This window comes from Leptonychotes weddellii, chromosome 5 (genome assembly GCF_054177405.1).
Source record: "Leptonychotes weddellii isolate Sample4059 chromosome 5, ASM5417740v2, whole genome shotgun sequence".
NCBI lineage: Eukaryota > Metazoa > Chordata > Mammalia > Carnivora > Phocidae > Leptonychotes > Leptonychotes weddellii.
The window spans coordinates 24,564,917-24,585,903 of NC_138373.1; the positions used below are offsets into that span (position 1 = coordinate 24,564,917).

General features: G+C 48.0%; 2 protein-coding genes across 3 annotated transcripts in view; both read right to left on the reverse strand.

Annotated features, from left to right (window-relative positions):
• The window catches only part of BMERB1 (bMERB domain containing 1), a 110,829-nt gene that overhangs the window by 18,747 nt on the left and 71,095 nt on the right, over positions 1-20,987 (reverse strand). Inside the window, exon 3 of one of the 2 annotated variants that reach the window (XM_081819981.1) lies at positions 19,679-19,771. The exons of the other annotated variant lie outside the window; for it this stretch is intronic. Coding sequence (XP_081676107.1) covers positions 19,679-19,771 — 93 coding nt within the window. The remainder of the gene's footprint in view (positions 1-19,678; positions 19,772-20,987) is intronic. 2 annotated transcript variants of the gene reach the window in all.
• Positions 8,957-20,987, reverse strand: part of NTAN1 (N-terminal asparagine amidase) — a 192,996-nt gene continuing 180,965 nt past the window's right edge. The window contains exon 11 of the transcript XR_014145339.1: positions 8,957-8,966. The gene's annotated coding sequence lies outside the window, so the exon portion shown is untranslated. The remainder of the gene's footprint in view (positions 8,967-20,987) is intronic.

Below are 20,987 nucleotides of genomic sequence, written 5' to 3' on the forward strand. Positions count from 1 at the left end.
TCAGGAACTTGTTCAAGGTCACAGAGCAGATGGCAGGGACTTGAACTTAGGCAGTCTGGTCTCTCCACTGGGGAATATGCAAGTTACATCCCATATGGTGGATGGAGTTCAGGGAAGACAGAGATCAGAGTAGCTGGGGCGGGGGGGTTAGTTTTCTCAGCTTGAGGGACCTCCCTGGATGGCCAGGGAGAATGGTGGGTACCAGGCACTCAGGCAAAGGGAGCAGTTCACTCAAACAGACTGTAGAAAGGGGTGTGGTGTCCCCGAGTATGTGGCAGTGAAGCGTCCACCTGTATAGGACATATTGGTGGGAATAAGTTACAAAGACCTACCATGGGAGCCCTCTTAGGTTCTAGAGTGAGAGCATGGCACAGTAATGGGTCTATGAAAGCCAATTTGGTGGATGTGGTGACCCGTATGTACACACCAAGAAGAAAGAGCACCCTCATTCTGAACTTTCTGTTTAGAGTGCCCAGGAGACTTGATAGAGGATAGGTTTGTTCATGAATCTTCAGCAGCTTTGACAAGCTATGGCCCACAGGCCAAATCCAGACTGCTGTCTGCTTTGGTACGTTGCATGAGGTAAGAATGGGGTTTTTTTGGTTCTATTTTTGGGTTTTGTTTTATTTTTTGAGAGAGAGAGAGCACACATGAGGTGGGGAGGAGGGGCAGAGGGAGAGGGAGAATCTTAAGGAGGCTCCACACTCAGCATGGAGGCCAACACGGGGCTCGATCCCACGACCCTGAGATCATGACCTGAGCCGAAATCAAGAGTTGGATGCTTACCCGACCGAACCACCCAGGCGCCCCTTGGTAAGAACAGTTTTTACATTTTTAAATAGGAAAAAAACAAAAGAAGAGTAAAATTTCTGGACACATGAAAATTACATGAAATTCAAAGTTCAGTGTCTATAAATAATGTTTTATTGGCACACAGCCATGCCCATCCGTTTACGTGTTGTCAGTGGATGCTCTCGCTTAGCTGCAGAGGTAATTGGGACAGAGACTGTATTATGGCCCACTGGACTCTCAAATTTTTACTGGCTGGCTCTTTGTAGAAGTGTTTTGTTGTGTCCTGATCTTCAGAAAGAACCATGCGTTAATCAGAGACTAATCAAGTTGCAGAGGCTGGAAGAACTCTCACCTTATATGGATGAAGAAGCTGGTGCCCAGAGAGGGGAATATTGATCCTGGATGCATTGATTTGCTGACTCATCTAATAAATCAATCATCCAGAAAATGCTTACTAAGAGCCTACTGTGTGCCGGGCTTCCTGACTCAGTTTTCATTTACACCAGCCACTGATGATCCGGGCTAGCCCCCAAGGCCACGTGGCAAGCCGGCAGGGCTCTCCCAGGTCCCGCTGCTTTTCACTAAGGGTCCAGCCCGCTTTCTGTTCCGGGCTCCAGCAGGGGATCGGGCTGTGGCCAACGCATAGAAGGTTGGCCAACACATTGCCTGCAGGCACCAGCTAATGTGATCTGGCAGTTTCTGCAAACGCATTTGTCCTTCTGTGTGTCCTTTGTCTCCCTAAAGGAGATACGAAGTTCTGAGATTTCATTCTTTATTTACTATGTTTATCCCCCAATCTCCTACCAAGATAGAGGCTAGACTGAGATACGTACGTCATTCCTTGCTCAGCAAGGTAGGAAGGGGAGAGGGCTTCTGGCCCTGGGTTTCTCTAATCCTAGCCCTGAGGCCCTTGGCTGAGTGGCTCACCAAGAATTAAAGATGTGGACAGGGTGCCTGGGTGGCTCAGTGGTTAAGCATTTGCCTTTAGCTCAGGCGTGCAGGCACAGAATACACACAGTCCTGGAGTTTTATTAAAACAAGACCTCAAGACGGCAGGTGCAAGGTGGAAAATTTTCAAATCCCATGATAGAGACCTCATGAGGGCAACAGCATTTATCAAAGGCAGTGAGTCACCCCCAGAGAAATCCAATTAAACATTTCAAGGGATCCTGCTTTGCATTCTGCTGTAAATACAGTTTCTATTCTTGAGCCCCCTCGGTGGAGGCGCTGGGGCCCTCCTGCAAGGTCTGTTCTCCGCTACCTGCTGAGCTCCCGCCAATGCATCAACTCCCCTCCCAAACCTACCTTCCCCACTGCCATGGCCATCCCTCACGCTGATCCAGTACTAACAGCAGCTAGCTTTCACCTGAGCACGTACCCGGGTCGGGACCTGGGCCCGGCATGATCTCATTGAATCTGTAGGGTAGGTATTAATCATTCTTAACTTTATAGAAGGCTCAGAGAGGTTAAGTAAATCGTCCAAGATCCCAAAGGATGAAGGCAAGATTTGAAAGGAGGCAGTCTGACTCCAGAGCCCTAACGATGGCCACTACAACACACTTGACTAGAGGTTCTCCGCAGACACGCCAGCTTGTCCCATTCTGCCCCAGGAACCGCCCCCCACCATCCTTTGCCCCATCGCTGCCGATAGGAGCCTCTTCAGATGCTTTCAACAAGGGGCAGCTCCAAGATGTGGGTGTCAGTTCCATTCCATGATTTCCGTTAGCTGGCAAACCCACCTTGATATTTTAATGTTTTCGAGATGGGCAATAGGAATTGCCCCCAATTTTGTGTAAAGCGTTAAGTAAAAAACTTGGTAGAAAGCCATGCTATTTTTGTTGCTTGGTCCCACCCAGTGTTGGTAAAGACAGTGGTCATGCTTGGTAGATGCAGATTTCAGATCAATCCCGTGCTCCCTCCTTGTGACCCCACTGCTGGCCTGAAGCCCCCCTGTATAGGAATTCCAGGAGCAACTGGGTGACTCAGTTGGTTAAGCATCTGCCTTGGGCTCAGGTCATGAATCTCAGGGTCCTTGGATTGAGTCCCGTGTCGGGCTCCCTGCTCAGGAGGGAGTCTGCTTCTTCCTCTCCCTCAAATAAATAAAATCTTAAAAAAAAAAAGGAATTCTAAAGCTGTCATTCCTTACTGAGCATCTAAGGATGGAAGAAAAAAAAAATCTTAGAAACAATTTGCAAGCCCCTAATCCAGAAAGGGCTCGCTTACGGCTCTCCCCACCTATCTTTGGTAGTCTATGCACTGGGCTGCACGGTCAACACTCTGGCTTAGCTTTAGACCTACCAAAACACCAAGCCTCCTTCTGGAGTATGAGCTCTCTGCAATCATCACCTGAAGTTCCTGTTAGACTCACTGCAACTATCAGCAGCAGATCTGCTTTTGATGAGAAGTATATTAACATTTAAATCAGCCTCATGTTTTTTCAGCACCAGTGATTAGTGGCCTCCTATTAGGGAAGCAGAACCTTAGGGCTTGGCTGAATCACAAAGAAACAGCAAGTGTCCTCTGCTGGATGCCCCAGAGCTGGGCAGAGAAGGGTTATAATTAGCGGGGGCTGCTAGCAAATATTTAACAGCTGGCTAGGAGTAGGGGAGGAGGTAGACGCTTTGGTTTGTATCATTTGCCAATTTCCATGGTGTAAATACTCCCACCATGGCAGACTTTGAGCTTCCAACAGTTCAACAATGAGCTGCTTGCAAGATTCCTGCAAATTTAGCATCGCTGGTTAGAATCAGCAGGTGGGCAAATTGGGGGGGGTGCCTCTTCAACATTCTTTAAATATTTATTCAACATTTATTTAGAAAGAGAAGCTGAGGGCGCCTGGGTGGCTCAGTTGGTTAAGCGACTGCCTTCGGCTCAGGTCATGATCCTGGAGTCCTAGGATCGAGTCCCACATCGGGCTCCCTGCTCAGCAGGGGGTCTGCTTCTCCCTCTGCCCTCTTCCCTCTCGTGCTCTCTGTCTCTCATTCTCTCTCTCTCAAATAAATAAATAAAATCTTTAAAAAAAAAAAAAAGAAAGAGAAGCTGAGCACTGAGTAGGGAAAAGATTACCAGTGGTGATGATGATGGTGATGATGATGATTTTAACTACAATTTATTCAGAATTCAGCACATGCCAGGCATTAAGTACTCTGCACAGATTATCCCAATGGAGACATAGGGTTATAACAACCCTGAGAAGTGGATTCTTTTTTTTAAAGATTTTATTTATTTATTCATTTGAGAGAGTGAGAATGAGAGAGAGAGAGAGAGAGCACATGAGAGGGTGGAGGGTCAGAGGGAGAAGCAGACTCCCTGCTGAGCAGGGAGCCCGATGTGGGACTCGATCCTGGGACTCCAGGATCATGACCTGAGCCGAAGGCAGTCGCTTAACCAACTGAGCCACCCAGGTGCCCCGAGAAGTGGATTCTTATGTGATCATCACTCTCATAGCTGAAGATCCTGAGGCTCAGAGAGGTAAGTGGCTCAATCAAAATCACACAGCTAGTTAAATGGTGGAGCCAGGGTGTCCTGGTCCGATCGGTCCCGTGGCCAGCCCCTGGAGCCCTCTTAATGCCTGCTCATTTCCTGAAGCCCCCTCTTCAATTCTGTGAGCCCTCCACCCCACTCCACCCCAGTCCACCTCACTGTCAGCCTTGCAGTCAATCCTGTTTGAGATTTGCTTGAGTCCAGCCGAGTCGATTTCTGTTGCTTTCAGCCAAGAACCCAAACAGAAACGAGCTTCTCCCCCAAGGGGCTCCTGCCAGCTACATGAATCCTCCCTCTGAGGGAAGTCCTGAAGGGGACAATTTTCTCCATCTTATGTCACTTTAATGAGTCCGTAGCACCTTCTATGGATTGGTAGCTGGCTAGCTTGCCCTTTAATTCCTTTCTGGACAGAAAGATGTCACTAAGAAGGTGTTAGAAAGGACTGATTATAACACTGGGGCTTCCTTTAGCTGCCTTGGGGGGCGTTTTTACTCTGGATTGGATATTGTCAGGAAGTGGGGCTGATGATCCTCTGATAAGTTATTTTTCTTTTTAAGATTTTATTTATTTGACAGAGAGTGAGCAGGAGAAAACAGGCAGGGGGAACGGGAGAGGGAGAGTGAGAAACAGGCTCCTCGAAGAGCAAGGAGCCCGATGCGGGGGCTCCATCCCAGGACCCTGGGATCATGACCCGAGCCAAAGGCAGACGCTTAACCGACTGAGCCACCCCGGTGCCCCCTCTGGTAAGTTATCTTAATAATTCTTACCTATAAAGCGAGAAGAACAGAGCAAGCTGAAGCTGGGATAGGTAAGGAAGCAGCAGTCCCTCAGATGAGCCAGGACACCCAGCTGTCTGGTCATTTGTGTGCTTTGCACGATGTTCATGTCTTACTCGCTTCCAGATATGCTCGTGAATTTGTCTTATTTTTGTCTTGATCTGCCACAGTCTCAGATGGCCTTGACTGATGTTGGCGATCTGCAGGAGTGTTTATGTCCAACAGGAGAATGCTTGGACCTAGCTCTAAGTACCAGGTCAGCTCCTGGCTTCCAGAGGTTGCTTTTCTCTTCTTCACAGTGGAAAATTTAATTTGTCTATTTCCTATCTCCCCATAAGTAATTATGAAATCCTTGGCTCGAGGGACCAGTCCTACCCATTTCTCATCTTCCCTGTGGTGCCCAGCATAGTGCCTTGCACACAGAATGGGCTCTGGGGATGCTCCCGGAACTAAATCACGGCCACAGGGACCTCTCTGGGACCTGACACTATGATGATCAGGCAGAAGCAAAGTTTCAAAATTTGAAAACGTGATGCGTACAAATAGAATGAACATTGGTCAAAAATGTATTTAACTCATTAGTTTGGGAACTAGTAAGATGATAAAGCTCACTCTCAGACCATTTAGGAAACGATTCATGGGCACTTCTAACGTATGGCCAAGTCCGTGCTAGCCTAAAGCTACGTCCCAATGCCTACGTCGTTCACCTCACTTCGTCTCATTACCTAGGCATTTTATCATCTCCCATCACCCCAAGAAGAAACAGGACAATGAGATATTTTGAAAGAGAGGCCACATTCACATATCTTTTATACATTGTATTGTTACAATTGTTCTATTTTATTACTAGCTACTGTTAAACTCTTACTGCGCCTAATTTATAAATGAAACTTTCTCATAGGTATGTTTGTCTAAGAAAAAAAACGTAGTATATACGTAGAGTTTGGTAGTATCTGTGGTTTCGGGCATCCACCTGGGGGTCTTGGAAGTATCCCCGTGGAACTATTATATATTTGGTCTTTGTCCCTGGTTCCTGGCATAGAGCTCCTAAAACCCTTGGTGGAATGTCCTGGGGGAAAGGAGTGTCTTTTGTTATTCATAATGATCCCCTCAGGCACAAACACCTGAGTTCATGCCAAGGAGGTGATCAGAGTGGAACCCTGTGATAGCTTCATGTAGGGGCTGGTCTGCCAGAAAGACCAAACATGTGATTAGAAGGTGGGAACTTTCAGCCCCAACCTCCCCTCCAACACCCACCCTCCTCCCCCACTCTGAAGAGAGAGAGGGAATGCAGACTGAGTTATAAAAACGCTTGAACGATGAGATTCAAGGAGTTTCTGGCTTGGTGGACACACATGGGCTGGGAAGGCTAGTGTGCCCACAAAGGGTATGGAAGCTCCGCATCACCCCACCATCCCTATCTTGTGTCCTACGCCTCTCTTCCATTTGGCGCTTCCTGAGTTGTAGCCTTCAAAATAAACCAGCCAACACAAGCAAAAATGCTTTCCTAAATTTTCTAGCTAATCTAGCGAATTATCCTGTCTGGGGGGAGGGGCATGGGAACCCCGAATTTGTAGTTGGCTGGACAGAAGTGTAGGTACCCTAGGGACTTGTGATGGACATCTGAAGTGAGGACAGTCTTGTGGGAATGAGCCCTTTAACTTGTGGGATCCGACCCTAACCCTAGGTAGGTAGTGTCAAAATTGAATTAAATGGTTGGATATTCCATTGGGGTCAGAGAATCCGAGAATTGGTATGGAAAAAGAACGCATATTTGGTCAAAAACATCAAACACTAAACCAAAGAGTTACAGAGAAGGTAAGCAATTTGCCCAAGATCACACAGCTGGTGAGCTGCTCAGCTGGGATACCAGCCCTTACACAAATAAAGCTCTTGACCTTGGATCACCCCATTATGCTTCCTCTAGCTGTTGCTGACTCCTTTACATCCCCCAGCAGAGGCAGTATTCATATGCTCCTTGCAGGAAAGAAGGCTCGGTGTGGATAAGTCAGTGTTTCCTAAACATCGGGCATTTGCGAAACACCTTGACAGTATCTGCTCCGCTATTACTTAATTGAATATTTTTCTTTGCATACGAAAACATCTTAATATAAAACTTCGGACACTTTTATATGGAGAACGAATATTTTCCCCTGAAACATAGAAATAAATTCTCAACAAATGTTTCCCCAGCTACCACCTAAAATCATCCCAGAGTGCTGCCCACTTTGGGAAAAACTGGACCGATTGAATCACCAGAGGTCACACAGCCGAGATCTCAACCCAGGTCCCATCTCTAAGCCTGGTGCTGGCTCAGCCCCAACGCCGAACCCCCAACCACGCCATGTTTCTCGTTAACTGTGCTAGCGCAGCAAGAGGAAAGGACCTCTCGAAGTTTCTCAAGATGGCTCAATGTGACCAAAGGGAGAACCAGACGGAAGGATGGCAGACGGCAGATGGCCAGAGGGCTGACTCCTCCAGGCAGTTAAGGATGCCCTGGGCAAGTCTCCCTGAATTTAATCAGAGTGCATCACAGTCTGAGACTCATCTACTCTAAATTGTTCTAGCAGCTGGTTGAATTTTCCCCCAGAACCCGAAAAGCCAGTCCTAGCTGGTCTAAGGGGCAGCACAAGCACCTGGAGACAAGAAACAACAGTGGATAATCACCCTGTCCCGGGGGGCAGGAGGGTGCAGAGGTCCCTTTTCATAACCTGGTCCAGCTCACCAAACTCCATCTGGGGAAACCTCTTGTGAAGCCAAAATGTTAGCTTATTCAGGCATTTTCTGAAGTGTTGCTTTCAAAGTGAAATTCAGATCTGATTTTATCATTGGACAATTTTTGTCTTGGGCCAAACTCGAGGTCCACGACTCCCTCATGGAATCACAGAAAGACGTGGGTAAGCATTCTCAAGACTAATACATAGGAAGTGCTTACAGGGGCTGGGCTCTATACGAAGTTCTTTTCACGCATTCACTCATTTATTCCTTGTTCCAACGGGTGTGAATTATATTTGTACCAGTTTTACAGATGAGGGACTCGAGGCTTAAAGTTTGCGCAGTTAGTCCCTGGTAAGGCTGGGAGTGAATTTCTGCACCATCTGGCTCCAGAATCCACCTTCATCATATTACATCCTGATCTCCCAAATCCCTCTGCGGTTCAGCAAAGAAGCTCAGAAATTCCCTATCTGCCAACTCTCAGCTTGCTCACTTGATCTCCTTAAAAAATAAAAACCAAAAAGGGACACTGTGTGTTGGTTATTAGAGGTCAAACACAGGTGGGCCATGGAGCAAACTGAAAGTGATCGTCGCTGAATGATTATAAATTCGGCTTTCGGTGATAAGCTTTTAGAAAGCTAATCGTTGTGAGTTTCTCGATAAATACAGCACCGGTTTCAATTAAAGCCTTAATCAGTGTATTTTGATAACGGACACGATGATGAAGACAACAGATGGCTTTGGGATTTTCATGCGCCACGGGAGACCACAAACATACATTTCATTCTGATTCCGATCAGGATTCGAAGCAACTGGAGAGTGAGCTACCTATTGCCATGCCAGGAGCCATGCTAATGTTGGGCAGATTTTACACTTTCAGGTTGAGACCAATTTTCATCAAGAAAAAAATTACGGAAAGAAAGATGAGTCATCTATAAAGCAACCGACGACCACCAGCATTATACTTTCCCCTAGGGAAGAGGTGAAAGGACGTCTGTGCAGTGGGAAGTAGAGGGTAGAGATGGGGGGTGGGGGGGTCACCCCAACTGCTTTTAACTTGCAATGGCTGCACCACATCCTGGGTCAAATAAATCAGACTCTAGGATAAATCCCAGGCATCGGCATTTTCTCTAAAGCTCTCCAGGTGATTCCCGTGTGATTCACTGCCTCCAGCCTCTGGCTGCCACTTCTGGAAAGGTTCTGGATGTGTATCAGTCAGGGCTCCATCAGGGAAGCAGAACCACCATGAATTATGGGGCAAGGGATGCACGGCAGGAATTAGACCTTTCACAGTTGTGGGAGGAGCTGGGGATGCGAGGGTCTGGGTGGGGTTGTGGAAGACCAGAGGGGTCACCAGCCAGCCCATCTGAGAAGTCAGGCACATCTAGCTGGCGAGGTGGGGCTGTAGAGGGAAAGTGGGGGGAGGGGTCTTTGGGAGGCTGTTGTCTTGTCTGCCAAGCGTCTAGAAGATGGAGGACTGCTGTTGGTCAGCAGGGCCAGCATTGGGGATGACAAGCTGGATGGGAAGTTGGGGAGAGTGAGCATGAGATGGAACCTCCATGGCCTTCTCTATCTGATTACCTCCTCATCCAAACATGGTGGACCTCCGTGAGTCAACATTGCACTTCCTGTCTGCCTCTCAGATCTCCCACCTTTAACCTAGAAACAGACAAGGAATGGGATTCTGGGAAATGGGGTTCTCGACTGAGCTAAGATTTCAACCGAAACTCCCAGCACGGGCTAGAAGGAACAGAAATCCCCTCAAGCTCGTTTGATTTAAGATAGTTTAATAAAGGTTAAAAAATGGGGAGAAATGTTAGCACCTTAATAGCTGGTACCCAGATTTATCTTGGGGAAGAAAGTTTTTGCTCAGAATCATAACTTGACAAACAGCTGGGGTGGTGTTCCTGAGAGCCCAAGGGTTTTTGGCACCATGGCTTCTTGGAAGCAGGTGAAGCTGCTCTGCATAAGACCGGGAAGGGGGGTTGCAGCTGGGTGGCTCAGTCAGTTGAGCATCTGACTCTTGGTTTTGGCTCAGGTCCATGATCTCGGGCTCCATGCTCAGCAAAGAGTCGGCTTGAGATTCTCTCTCTCCCTCTGTCTCTCCCCCTACTCTCTCTCAAATAAATAAATATATCTTAAAAAAAAAAAAAAAGGGAGGGGAAGTTGTCTTCCTTGGAACTGAGAGGTCTGAGCTAGAGAACTGCAAGCAAGGTGGGTGAGCCTGGGCCCTGGGAGTGGAGAAGGGCCAAGAAAAAGGAACCACTTAGTACAAGATGGCTAAAAGGATCTCGTTAGGTGGGAATGTCAACTGTGGGTTTTTAAATTGTTGTGAAGAGCTCAGAGGGAGCCCTTTCTGGATGTTTAGTTTGACAACTCCTCGGATGACCTGTGGGAGTAGCATAGGGCTTTGTTATGTTTTGTCATTATGGAAACTGGTGAGCATCCGAGTTTCCTACCCACATGGATGGGGTTCCGGGATGCCGGAAACCAAGCCTGGGAACAGAGAAGAGCTGAGCAGGGAAACCCTGAAATTCACTAACATCACAGCGGCAGATTTTGAGTTTCCCCAGGCTACCGCCACACAAATGTGAGACCTTTCTCCAAGGGTCTGGACAGTGGACACCCAGGGGGTAAGAAGACGCAACATCTTATGGAAAGGTGCAGTTCAGCTGAGCTGCTTGGGGACTGGAATGGGGATGTCATGGCCAAGTTCATTCTCTGCTTTCAGGGATGACAGTCTCTCTTGTTTGCTACTCTGAGGCAGCTGTGCTGTCTTCCTTCCTTCCCAAAGACTGGCTTTTTGTGCTCATCCACTGTCTTTGGTTTGCAAATCCATCACCAAACTGGCCCAGTCTCCCTGTAGCCCAAGGAGAAAGACTCTGATTGGCCCAGACTGAGCCAATCTGGACCAGTCAGCTCTGGCCTGCAGGAGGGGAATAAGGAGAGACAGAGACCTCCCCCCCCCCAGGTCCCTGGGACTGGTTCTCTAAGGAGAGGGGATGGGCTGGAAGGCAAGGATTGGCCCTGGGTGAGCACCGTAGAGCCAGGCACTGGGGTCAGCCTGCTGCATCTAGAATCCCAACCCTGCTGGTTCTTAGATGGGTGATCTTGGGCAAGTCTCTTAACTTCTATGAAACCCAAGTTCCTCTTCTGTTCAATGTGGCTTCTGATAGTAGTTGCCTCATCTGGTTGCTATGGAGACGAAATCAGGTGATCCATATAAGAAGTGTAGGATTGTGTGTGGCACATGGGAGTGCTCAGGAGATGTTAGAGAAATTAATAAGAATGATAACCTTAAGAATTGAACATAGCATCCTGGCACTCACTGTGCCCATCTGAAGTTTCCGTATACCGCCCTCCCAGGAGTCCTGCAGTATTTATGTCCTCCCTCAGACTGCATTAAGACAGAGCTCTTGTCTACACTGTTCATGCCCATGTTCCTGAGATCTGACACATGATGATACGGTAGATGCCGGCTGCGTGAAGGAAGGAATAAATAAACGCTCAAATATCCCCAGGTGTGGAAACTCATCACCTCCCAAGGCTCCCACTTTTTATAGCTCCAAGTGCTTGGAAAGGCCTCTCTCAGGCTGAGATGGTAACCTGATTCACGGGCGGCATCTATGTTTGGTCCCAGTTGCACATAGAAGAAACAGACTCCCTCTTCCACGGGCCAGTCCTTCAGCTGTCTCGAGACGCATCTCAAGTGCCCCTGAACCTTCTCCTCTCCAGTCTGAACATCCTTGTCATGGAGGAGACCTTCAGTCCACCTTCCAATCTCCCCCCCTTTTCCCGTGCCCCCTATTCAAGATAAATAACTACGACGAATAACCAAGAGCATGGGCCCAACATCTGCTCTTACAAATGTGTCTGTTCATTTCCAAACTTGATTTCTTCCGGAAGCAAAGGAAAGTAACATTTCCTGAGCTCTTTTATAAATGACTTCTTTTCCTCCCCATAACCACCCTCTGCAATGTTGGAGCCTTCCCCGTTTGACAGGTGAGACAGCTGGGGCTCAGAGAGGTTAAGGTATTTGTCCAAGACTGCACAGCCTATAAATGGCAGAGCTAGAGTTCAAACGTAGGTATAATCTAACCTGGAGTGAGTATAGTTCTCTCTCTCGATCAGAAGGCCACGCTGTCCAAGATAAGGACCCACAGGCTGTCTTCCCACTGGCAGAACCCAACTAGGAGTGCCTTGGATTGACTTAATCTAATTCAAAACCCCTTTTAGGGGTTTAGGGGACCGAGGACAGAACGACCCAGACTGGGTCAAAATTCCAGAAGGAAAAAAAAAATCCACGTATCTGATCATTCAGCGAATAGCAGCCAATTAAATAAAGGGAAAGATGTAAATCAGGATATTTACATTTCCTGGGGGGCGGGGGCCAGCGAAGCTCGTGGACCCGAAACACCAAGTCACACCTGCTAAGCCGTTCATACCTTCCGTCCGTCCTTTTCTCTGTGAGCATCCTGCCCAGGAAATGTCAAGGGAGGGCTGGCTCTCATGTGAAGAGACAACGTGGAAATGAAGCTGGCCCGGTCCAGCGTGATCTGATTCCGCACCAAGCACCAAGGAAAAGCTGAACCCTCCGTTGAGATCATCAAGTGATACAGATGAGCACTTCTCAGGCTCTGCGGCCATTCAGATCAGCACTGTTCCAGAAACACGCAGAGAGAGTGAGAAAACCCTTAATTGTCAGGCCGCTGTGTGTGCATTACCGAGGTGCTCGCCCTCCCTCCCTCTCTCTGTCTCATAAGATGTCGTTTCTTTTGGAGATTTCAAAAAAATAATGAGATCTTAGCATAAGATCAAGCAATGTGTGATGGGGCGCCTGGGTGGCTCAGTCGGTTAAGCGACTGCCTTCGGCTCAGGTCATGATCCTGGAGTCCCGGGATCGAGTCCCGCATCGGGCTCCCAGCTCGGCAGGGAGTCTGCTTCTCCCTCTGACCCTCCTCCCTCTCATGCTCTCTCTCTCTGTCTCATTCTCTCTCTCAAATAAATAAATCTTAAAAAAAAAAAAAGATCAAGCAATGTGGGTTCTCCACGTGGAGTGCGCCTTCCCCTCCACTCAGCCTGGCCATGGCCTTATCTGTCACCATTGCTGCCACACTGGGACTCCAGCTCGATGCTGAGCCCCGATACGAATTGCTCTTGGTCTCTCCTGTGGCCGGCTGAATAAGGCCAGTGTCTGGTAGGAGAAAGGTAGCGAGCCCATACTCACGCCAATGCATTTAGATCTAAGCGGAGGGAAAGTCTTTCTAAGGATTGTGGATATGGGGATAACACTAGACACAGACTGGGAAGTCCTGGGAAGGCTTCCCTTCCCTGGATCTGAGCCCTGGAGGGAGAGGGAGAGTTAACCAGGCAAAGACGGTAGCGGGAGGAGGGGTCCAGGCAGAGGGAACAGCACGGAAAATGGCCCCAGTCACAGGACAGGGTGTGGAGTGCGTGTGTATGGGGGGGGGCGAAAGGTGCCCCGTGGGGTACAGATCAGGAGTAGGGGCTGCAGGTGGAAGAAAGATGAAGAACAGAGGGCAGAAGAGCCAGGAATGGACCTGGCGGTATCAGGTCCATTTAAAACTGGGAGCCATGGTTTGATTTGCATTTCCAGAGGCTCCTTCTGGCTGTGGTACCCTGACCTGGAGGGCAGCAAAGTGGAAGGCTGGGAGGCTCTTGAGATCCAAGACAGAGATGGGAATGCGCACTTGGGTGGCAGCCATGGTGATAGAGGAAAGTGGACAGTTTTTAAAACTAGTTTAGGAGGTAAAATTGACTCAATTTGGGGATGGAGTGAATACGTGAAGTGGCAAATGGGAAGGAGTCAAGAATGGTGTCTAACTTCAGAATTTGACATTTCCATGGGTAGATGGTGATGCTGGGCTATTTGCAGAGCTATGTTTGGTGAGGACAGGGCTGGGGGATGGCACAGGGATCATGAGTTTGGACTTGGACATATTGGGTTTGATATATCTGAGACATTGATGGAAGGCATCAAAGATCATAAACTTCCTTCCCTTTCTTAGTATTTTTCCTTTAAAAAGGTGTACGTGGGGGCCACCTGGGTGGCTCAGTAGGTGAGTTTCTGACTCTTGGTTTTGGCTCAGGTTGTGATCTAGGATCATGAGATCAAGCCCTGCCTTGGGCACTGCGCTGGGTGTGGAGCTCTCTGTCCCTCTCCTTCTGCCTCTCCCCTCTCCCACTCACACATGTGCACTCTCTCTCTAAAAAAAAAAAAAGGGGGGAAGAAAAAGTAAAAGGTGCATGTGTGTCCAAAAAGGCAAACACTGTATGATTCCATTTATATAGGGAACTTAGAGTAGTCAAAATCATAGGGATAGAAAGCCAACAGTAGTTGCCAGGGGCTGGGAGAGAACGCTGAGTTATTGTTTGATGGATACAGGATTTCAATTTTGCAAGTTGCAAAGTTCTGGAGCTGGATGGTGGTGATAGTTGCACAACAGTGTAAATATTCTTTTTTTTTTTTTTAAAGATTTTATTTATTTATTTGAGACAGAGAGAATGAGAGAGAGAGAGCACATGAGAGGGGGGAGGGTCAGAGGCAGAAGCAGGCTCCCTGCCAAGCAGGGAGCCCGATGCGGGACTCGATCCCGGGACTCCAGGATCATGACCTGAGCCGAAGGCAGTCGCTTAACCAACTGAGCCACCCAGGCGCCCAACAGTGTAAATATTCTTAATACCACTGAACTGTATACTTACAAATGGTCATGATGGTAAATTTTCTGTTTATGTGTATTTTGCCACAATAAAAAATTGGAAAAAAGTGTGCCTGTTTGTGAACTATATACAAAAGTGTGCATAAGATACATACATGCCATCTATGGAATAGTGAACAATTATGTCCCCATCATCTTGCCCAAGTCATAACCTGTATGCGACCCTTAGAAGCCTCATTGTGCCCTGTTCCCTTGAATTTCCCTCAGTCCCTCAGAGGTGAGCCTTAGGCTGAGTTTATCTTAATGCTTTTTCTTTGTATAATTTACTATCTCTATATGAATGCCTGTACCTTTTTTGGCTTTACACATTTCGACCTTTACATCATCATGGCTGAAAGTCTTTATTTTTGAGATGCATCTGGGTTAATGCCTGGGGGGCATCCATTTTTCACTGCTATACAGAATTCCACAGAATGACTAGGCCACCATGGATTTGTCCTTTTCTGCTGCTGACAAACACCTGAGTTGTTTCCAGTGTTTTGCTCTTACAAACAAGGCTGATAAGAACATTCTGGAATATGCCTCCTGGGACTTACTGTGCGAGTTTCTTTAAGGCAGTGCTGGGATGATGGAAATGTTCTACAAAAATGTGTATGCTTTCCAATAGGACAGCCATTAGGCTCAATCGATGAACGAGCACTTGAAATGTAGTAACTATAATTTTTATTTTATTTCCATGACTTTAATTTGAAAGAGCCACATGAAGCTCGTGCCTACCCAGTTATACAGAGCAGCCCTAGGGTATCCCCAGGGGAGAAACTACTGGTTGTAGAGTAAGTACATGCTCATCTTTACTAGGTGATGCCAGAATGTTCTACAAAGTGCTAGAGCCAATATCCCTTTATCTTAATCAGTGTTCTCCAACTTCCTAGGTCTTTGCTAGCCAGAGAAAGCATCCAGGTGGAAGTTTCTGAGAATGAACAGGGCTGTATTAGTCAGGATTCTCCCATGGAACAGAAGCAAAAGGAGATCTGATCGATTGATTGATGGAGCGATGGATTAATTATAAGGAAGTGGCTCACATGATTATCGAGGCTGAGAAGCCCCAAGATCTATCGTCAGCAAGCTGGAGAAGCAGGAGAGCCAATGCTATATAGCTCCAGTCCAAAAGCTGGCAGGCTCAAGCCCCAAGAAGAGTTGATTTTTCAGTTCAAGTCCACAGGGAGGAAAAGATCAATATCCCAGAAGCTCAGTAAAGCAGGCAAATTTCCCTCTTTCTCAGCCTTTCTGTTCTATTCAGGCCTTCAGGGGATTGCATGAGGCCCACCCACACTGGAAAAGGCAACCTGCTTTACTCCGTCCACGGATCCGAATGTTTCATCTCATCCAGAAACCCCCGTATAGACTCCCCCAGAATAACGTATGCCCAGATGTCTGGCGACCCCACAGCCCCAGTCAAGGTGACACATAAACTTCACCATCACCAGAGCCTAATATGGTGATCTCGCTCCCAGCTCACCAGCACACAGGAGACTCAGATCCTCCGAGCTAAGAGAATAAAGTCCTCGAGAGTAAGACAGTCCAAGCTCCCAGACAGAACAGTTTCCTTTCCTGAAGTGTGTTCTGACTGCAAAAAGCAACTTGGAACAGCAGAAGCTTGTCGAGTGGGGGGACGTATCTTTCTCCATTTGATCAGCCCAGTTTCCCACGCCCATCCCTACCTCCTGGCATGCTTAGAAATTCAGGAGGGTCCTTCTACTCAGAGGTCCAACCTACAGTGTCCTCCATCCTCTCTCCTTGTCCCTCCATTTCCCTTCCCCTCTCCCAGCTCCTCAAATCCATGCATTTTGTCCAAAACAAATTGCTTTTCAGATCTTCTGCCTTGAGACCTGTTCTTAGGGGATGCTATTTAAAACCCTGAGTGCAACTGGCGTGATGCAGAACTCCCAAGCGTGGCTAAGATGTGTCAGGTGACATAAATGCACATGCTTCATTTTGCCCTTGGCTTGAAGCTTTTCAAAACTAACGGACTTGAGAATCACCAGCTCATTGAAGGCCAAAAAAAAAAAAAAAAAAAATGCAGGCGTATAAAACATTTTTAAAAATAACACTGGTAATAATAAAGTCAAGGCCCCAGGGTAGAGCTGGTCTTACTGGCGGACAGCCGCTCCCCAGCTTCTCGGGGAGAGGAGTGAGTTCTGGGTGTTCTCTGGGGATGACTCAGCAGCCCCAATCCCCTGCGATCCCTCAAAGCGCGACGTTAACAGTGAAATGGAGGATTTGCTTTTTTCCTTAGGAGGAAGAGCCACCTACTTGCACATGAGTCCTCTCTTTTCATCTCTTGCTGTCTTGTTGCCAGGGAAGTGTTGATGCCCCCCTGTACAGAGGGAGAAACTGAAGCTGTAACACGGCTAAAAAGCTGCTCCAGGGCCACACGGTTGGTAACAAGGAGAAACTGGGGTTCAAAGCCAGTTGAGAGACCCCATAACATGGTGGTTGGGATGGACGCTGGACCCAGAATGCCTGGGATAAACCAATATCTGCTATTTAATGGATGCTGTGCAAACCCAGGCAAGTTACTCGACCTCTCTGTGCATCAGCTTCCTCCTCTCTAAGATGGGAAGTAGCGGGGTGCGAGTACTATGCTCCTGAAATCCGTCCTTCACACGCCCGCCTCCCCTCCCCGCTCCGAGTCTGACGCTCCCTGATTAAAAGCCGCCACTGCCCAGGGCAAGCCGAGTGACAGAGCACACTATCCCTTTTATGAAAATCCCGCAAGCAGGTGTAAAATGAAGATAACCACCCCCTGCCCCTGCTCAGCGCTGGAAGATTCTTAATTATCTGAAGCCCAGATAAACAGCAGGACCAGGATTGTAGGGAGGATGCGGGAGAGCCAGGCAGGCAAGCAAGCACGGGCTGCTGAATTATGAAAAGCTAATGGTGTGATTCAGTGCCTGGAATTAAAGGTGAGAAAATGAGTCCGAGCTTGGCGACAACCTCAGTAGGACAGGCAAGAGGGAGTGGCGGGACCTGGGGCAGCAGCGGAGGGACGGGAGGTGGGGGGCACAGAGGATCAAGGAGAGAACAAAGCAGGCTCCAAGCTTTATCTCCCGGACATTTGGCACCTATTACAGGGGCTTTTTTGTGATACGGAGGGGTTTACTGACTCATTCAAATGAAGCTCATAAAATCACCAAACTTCACGAGATCTCCAGCTGCCACGTGGCAACCTGTAAACCAGAGGACAAGCTAAGGAAGACACAGAAGATAACGCCTTGCCCGCCAGGGTCACTCACAGCCCTTCCCTGAACCTGACCTTGTGGGCCTTAGGCAAGGCGAACAGGGGGTTGCCCTGATTCATCCTTTCATTAGTAGGCACTTTTCACAGATGGCGTGATAACGCGTGCCCAGGACCCGCCCGCAGGAAGGGCTCAGTAAATGTTGAGTGCTGTGCTCCCTGAGAACCCCTACAGGGCACTACCTCGAATTCCTGGCAGGTAGACTTGCAAACCTGGCCACCTAAGTTAGAGCTCATCATTTTAGGTTCCAAATAAATCGCTTCTCTCGAGAGAAAGAGTACGGGAAAGTCCTGACTGAGTCCTGTTCACTGAGCCTCCCTCAGTAAAATTCTTTCCATTTCTACCACACTTCATTCAAGATGACAGAACAAGACAAACCCAATGTGGGATTGTGAGGTTGTGGGATTGCGGGCGTCCAACCAGGAGTTTGTCCTTGCATTCTAGAAGTGCTGGGCAAAGAAGAGAGGGAATAAAGAGTAAACAGCAGTTCTTCTGTGCTCTGTCATGTGCCCAGGCTCATACACTGAGGACGACGGAGAGCCAGGATGACCCCTGAGCCCAATTCTCATGAATCCATGCTAGTTCCCCGGGGACTGGGTAAATCTCCCTCTTCTACTTCCTCACCATCCTGGCAAGAGGAGAGGTTGAACCAGCAAGGCAAAAACATGGAAGCCCATGAAAGAAAAATGCTAAATGTTGGGGGTGTTGGGGTCAGCAGCCATTGGACCCATTCTTAAAAAGAGTCAATACAACAGGAGACGTAAGAGTGAGAAGATACCCGCAACCCTGAAATGTGGTCTGACTCACATAGTCTCCACAGGAGGTGATGGGTATTAACTTGATTACTTAGGAGCAGGTGTGACAAAACCAATCTCATCCTGGTTATTACAGCTACAGTCACTGGGACAGTTCCAGTCAATGGCCGTCACATTCTTGTCACTCAGAGCTTCCCCGCCTGAGCCTGCAAATGCTTAGTGTGGTCTGAAATTCTATTTCCCTCTTACCCTGTGCCAGGGGCCCTCGTGTGTGTGTGTGTGTGTGTGTGTGTGTGTGTGTGTAGGGAAGTTGTTGGGTAAGGATGGAATATGCACATTCTACAAATATTAATTGCCCTAATAAGTGCCAAGCCCTATTCAAGATGCTGGGAAGATAGAACAGTGAGGAAGATGAATAAGATTCCTACCCTCGTGGTGTATACTCTAAAGAATTTCCTTCCTCCCTTCCCTCATTCACTCACTGAATCAATATTCTGGGATCACTACATCCTAGCTTGGCTTCTGATTAGCTAATGCAACCGTGGGCAAATTTTTTAACCTCCAATTTTCTCTTCTCTAATAGGGATGCAAGAATAGGAGCCATATAGCTGTGTAAGGGTCTGGCTCTGAGAAATAGCCAGGAAACTGAATTCAAGAACAGCCCACACGTGGCCTGCTAGCCTGGGAGGCTGAGGATGATGGATGAGGCATTTGTTTGCATCTGAGGGGGCAGTGATCTCTATCCTGTCCACCCTGGGCCCATTGTGCACTGCAGAGATTGACAAGGTGGGTGCACCTCCAGGCAAGGTTGCATACTGTACCAGGCTGGGCCTGGGGGGGCTGTCAGTAGAATCCACTATTGTCTGCAGGCTCCGAGCAAGTCCCCCCAGCTCCGGGGGGCCTGGAAGCCGGCCCCTCCCCTGGAGAATGGCACTGAGCCCCTCTTATGTCTTGACTACACTGACCTCCTTCTGTATCCTTTGAATAACTTGACTGATTCCAGTATCTACTGATGCATTGGTGGCACAGTCGTGAGCCTAGCTGTTTTCAAGGATCTACGGTTGAGATTTGTCCCTAAGTGGGCATGATGGGGAAATTCAATGAGTCAAGAGTTTAGTGCCCTGCTTGGCCCAGGGCTGGAGCTTACACGCTAGCTGTTCTTGTCATTGCTCACTCACTGCGTGCCAGGCGTGGGCCAGATCCCGGGGATACCGAACGTGTGCACACACCAGATGCAAAGGTCAGTAAATGCAAAGTGACAGCCATTGTTCCTGCAGCAGCAAAAAAAAAAAAGAAAAAAAAAAAACCTTTGCTCCCTCTTAAGCACCCTCAGGCTGAAGGGAGCTTTTCAGTACTTTACAGCAGAACTCCTGTTCTCTGTCTTCTTTCATTTTTTTTTAAAGAGAGAGAGCGCACGCGAGAGTGGGGAGTTGGAAGAGGGAGGGACAGAATCTTTTTTTTTTTTAAGATTTTATTTATTTATTTATTTGAGAGAGAAAGCGGGAGCCGGGGGAGGGGCAGAAGCAGGCTCTCCACTAAGCAGGGAACCCGATATTGGGCTCCATCCCAGGACTCTGAGATCATGACCTGAGCCAAAGGCAGACGCTTAACCGACCGACTGGGCCACCCAGGCGCCCCAAGTAAAGGTTATATATTAAGTAATAGAAGAACAGTTGTAAAACTAGCTGTCAGAATTAATAAAAACCGTTACTATTAACATAGGTCATTTTTATGAATTGGGATTAAAGATAGAACGTTCGGAGGAAGAAAGACTTAATTTGCATGTACGGGCACACCTCGTTTTACTGTGCTTCGCTTTATTACGCTTCGAAGATACTGCATTTTTTACAAATCGAAGGTTCAAGACTTTGGTGGAGGAAGTTGGTGCAGATGTGGTGGGAATAACAAGAGAACCGGAATGAGAAGTGGAACCTAAAGATGGGACTGAATTGCTACCATCTCTTGATAAAACATTAACAAGTAAGGAGCTGCTTCTCACGGATGAGCAAAGAAAATGGTTTCTTTTTTTTTTTTAAGCTTTTCTTTCTTTCTTTCTTTCTTCTTTCTAAGATTTTATTTATTTATTTGACAGAGAGAGATAGCGAGAGAGGGAACACAAGCAGGGGGAGTGGGAGAGGGAGAAGCAGGCTTCCCGCTGAGCAGGGAGCCCGATGCGGGGCTCGATCCCAGGACCCCGGGATCATGGCCTGAGCCGAAAGCAGACGCTTAACGACTGAGCCACCCAGGCGCCCCAAAGAAAATGGTTTCTGAAGATGCCATGCAATTGTCAAAATGACAACAAAGGACTGAGAATATGACATGAACTTAGTGGATAAAGCAGCGACGGGGTTTGGAGGGTTGACCCCAGTTTGGAAGGAAGTTCTACTGTGGGTGAGATGCGATCAAGGAGCATCCCATGCTACCGAGAAATCGTTGAGGAAAAGAAGAATCCATCCAAGCGGCAGACTTCATTGTTTTATTTTTAAG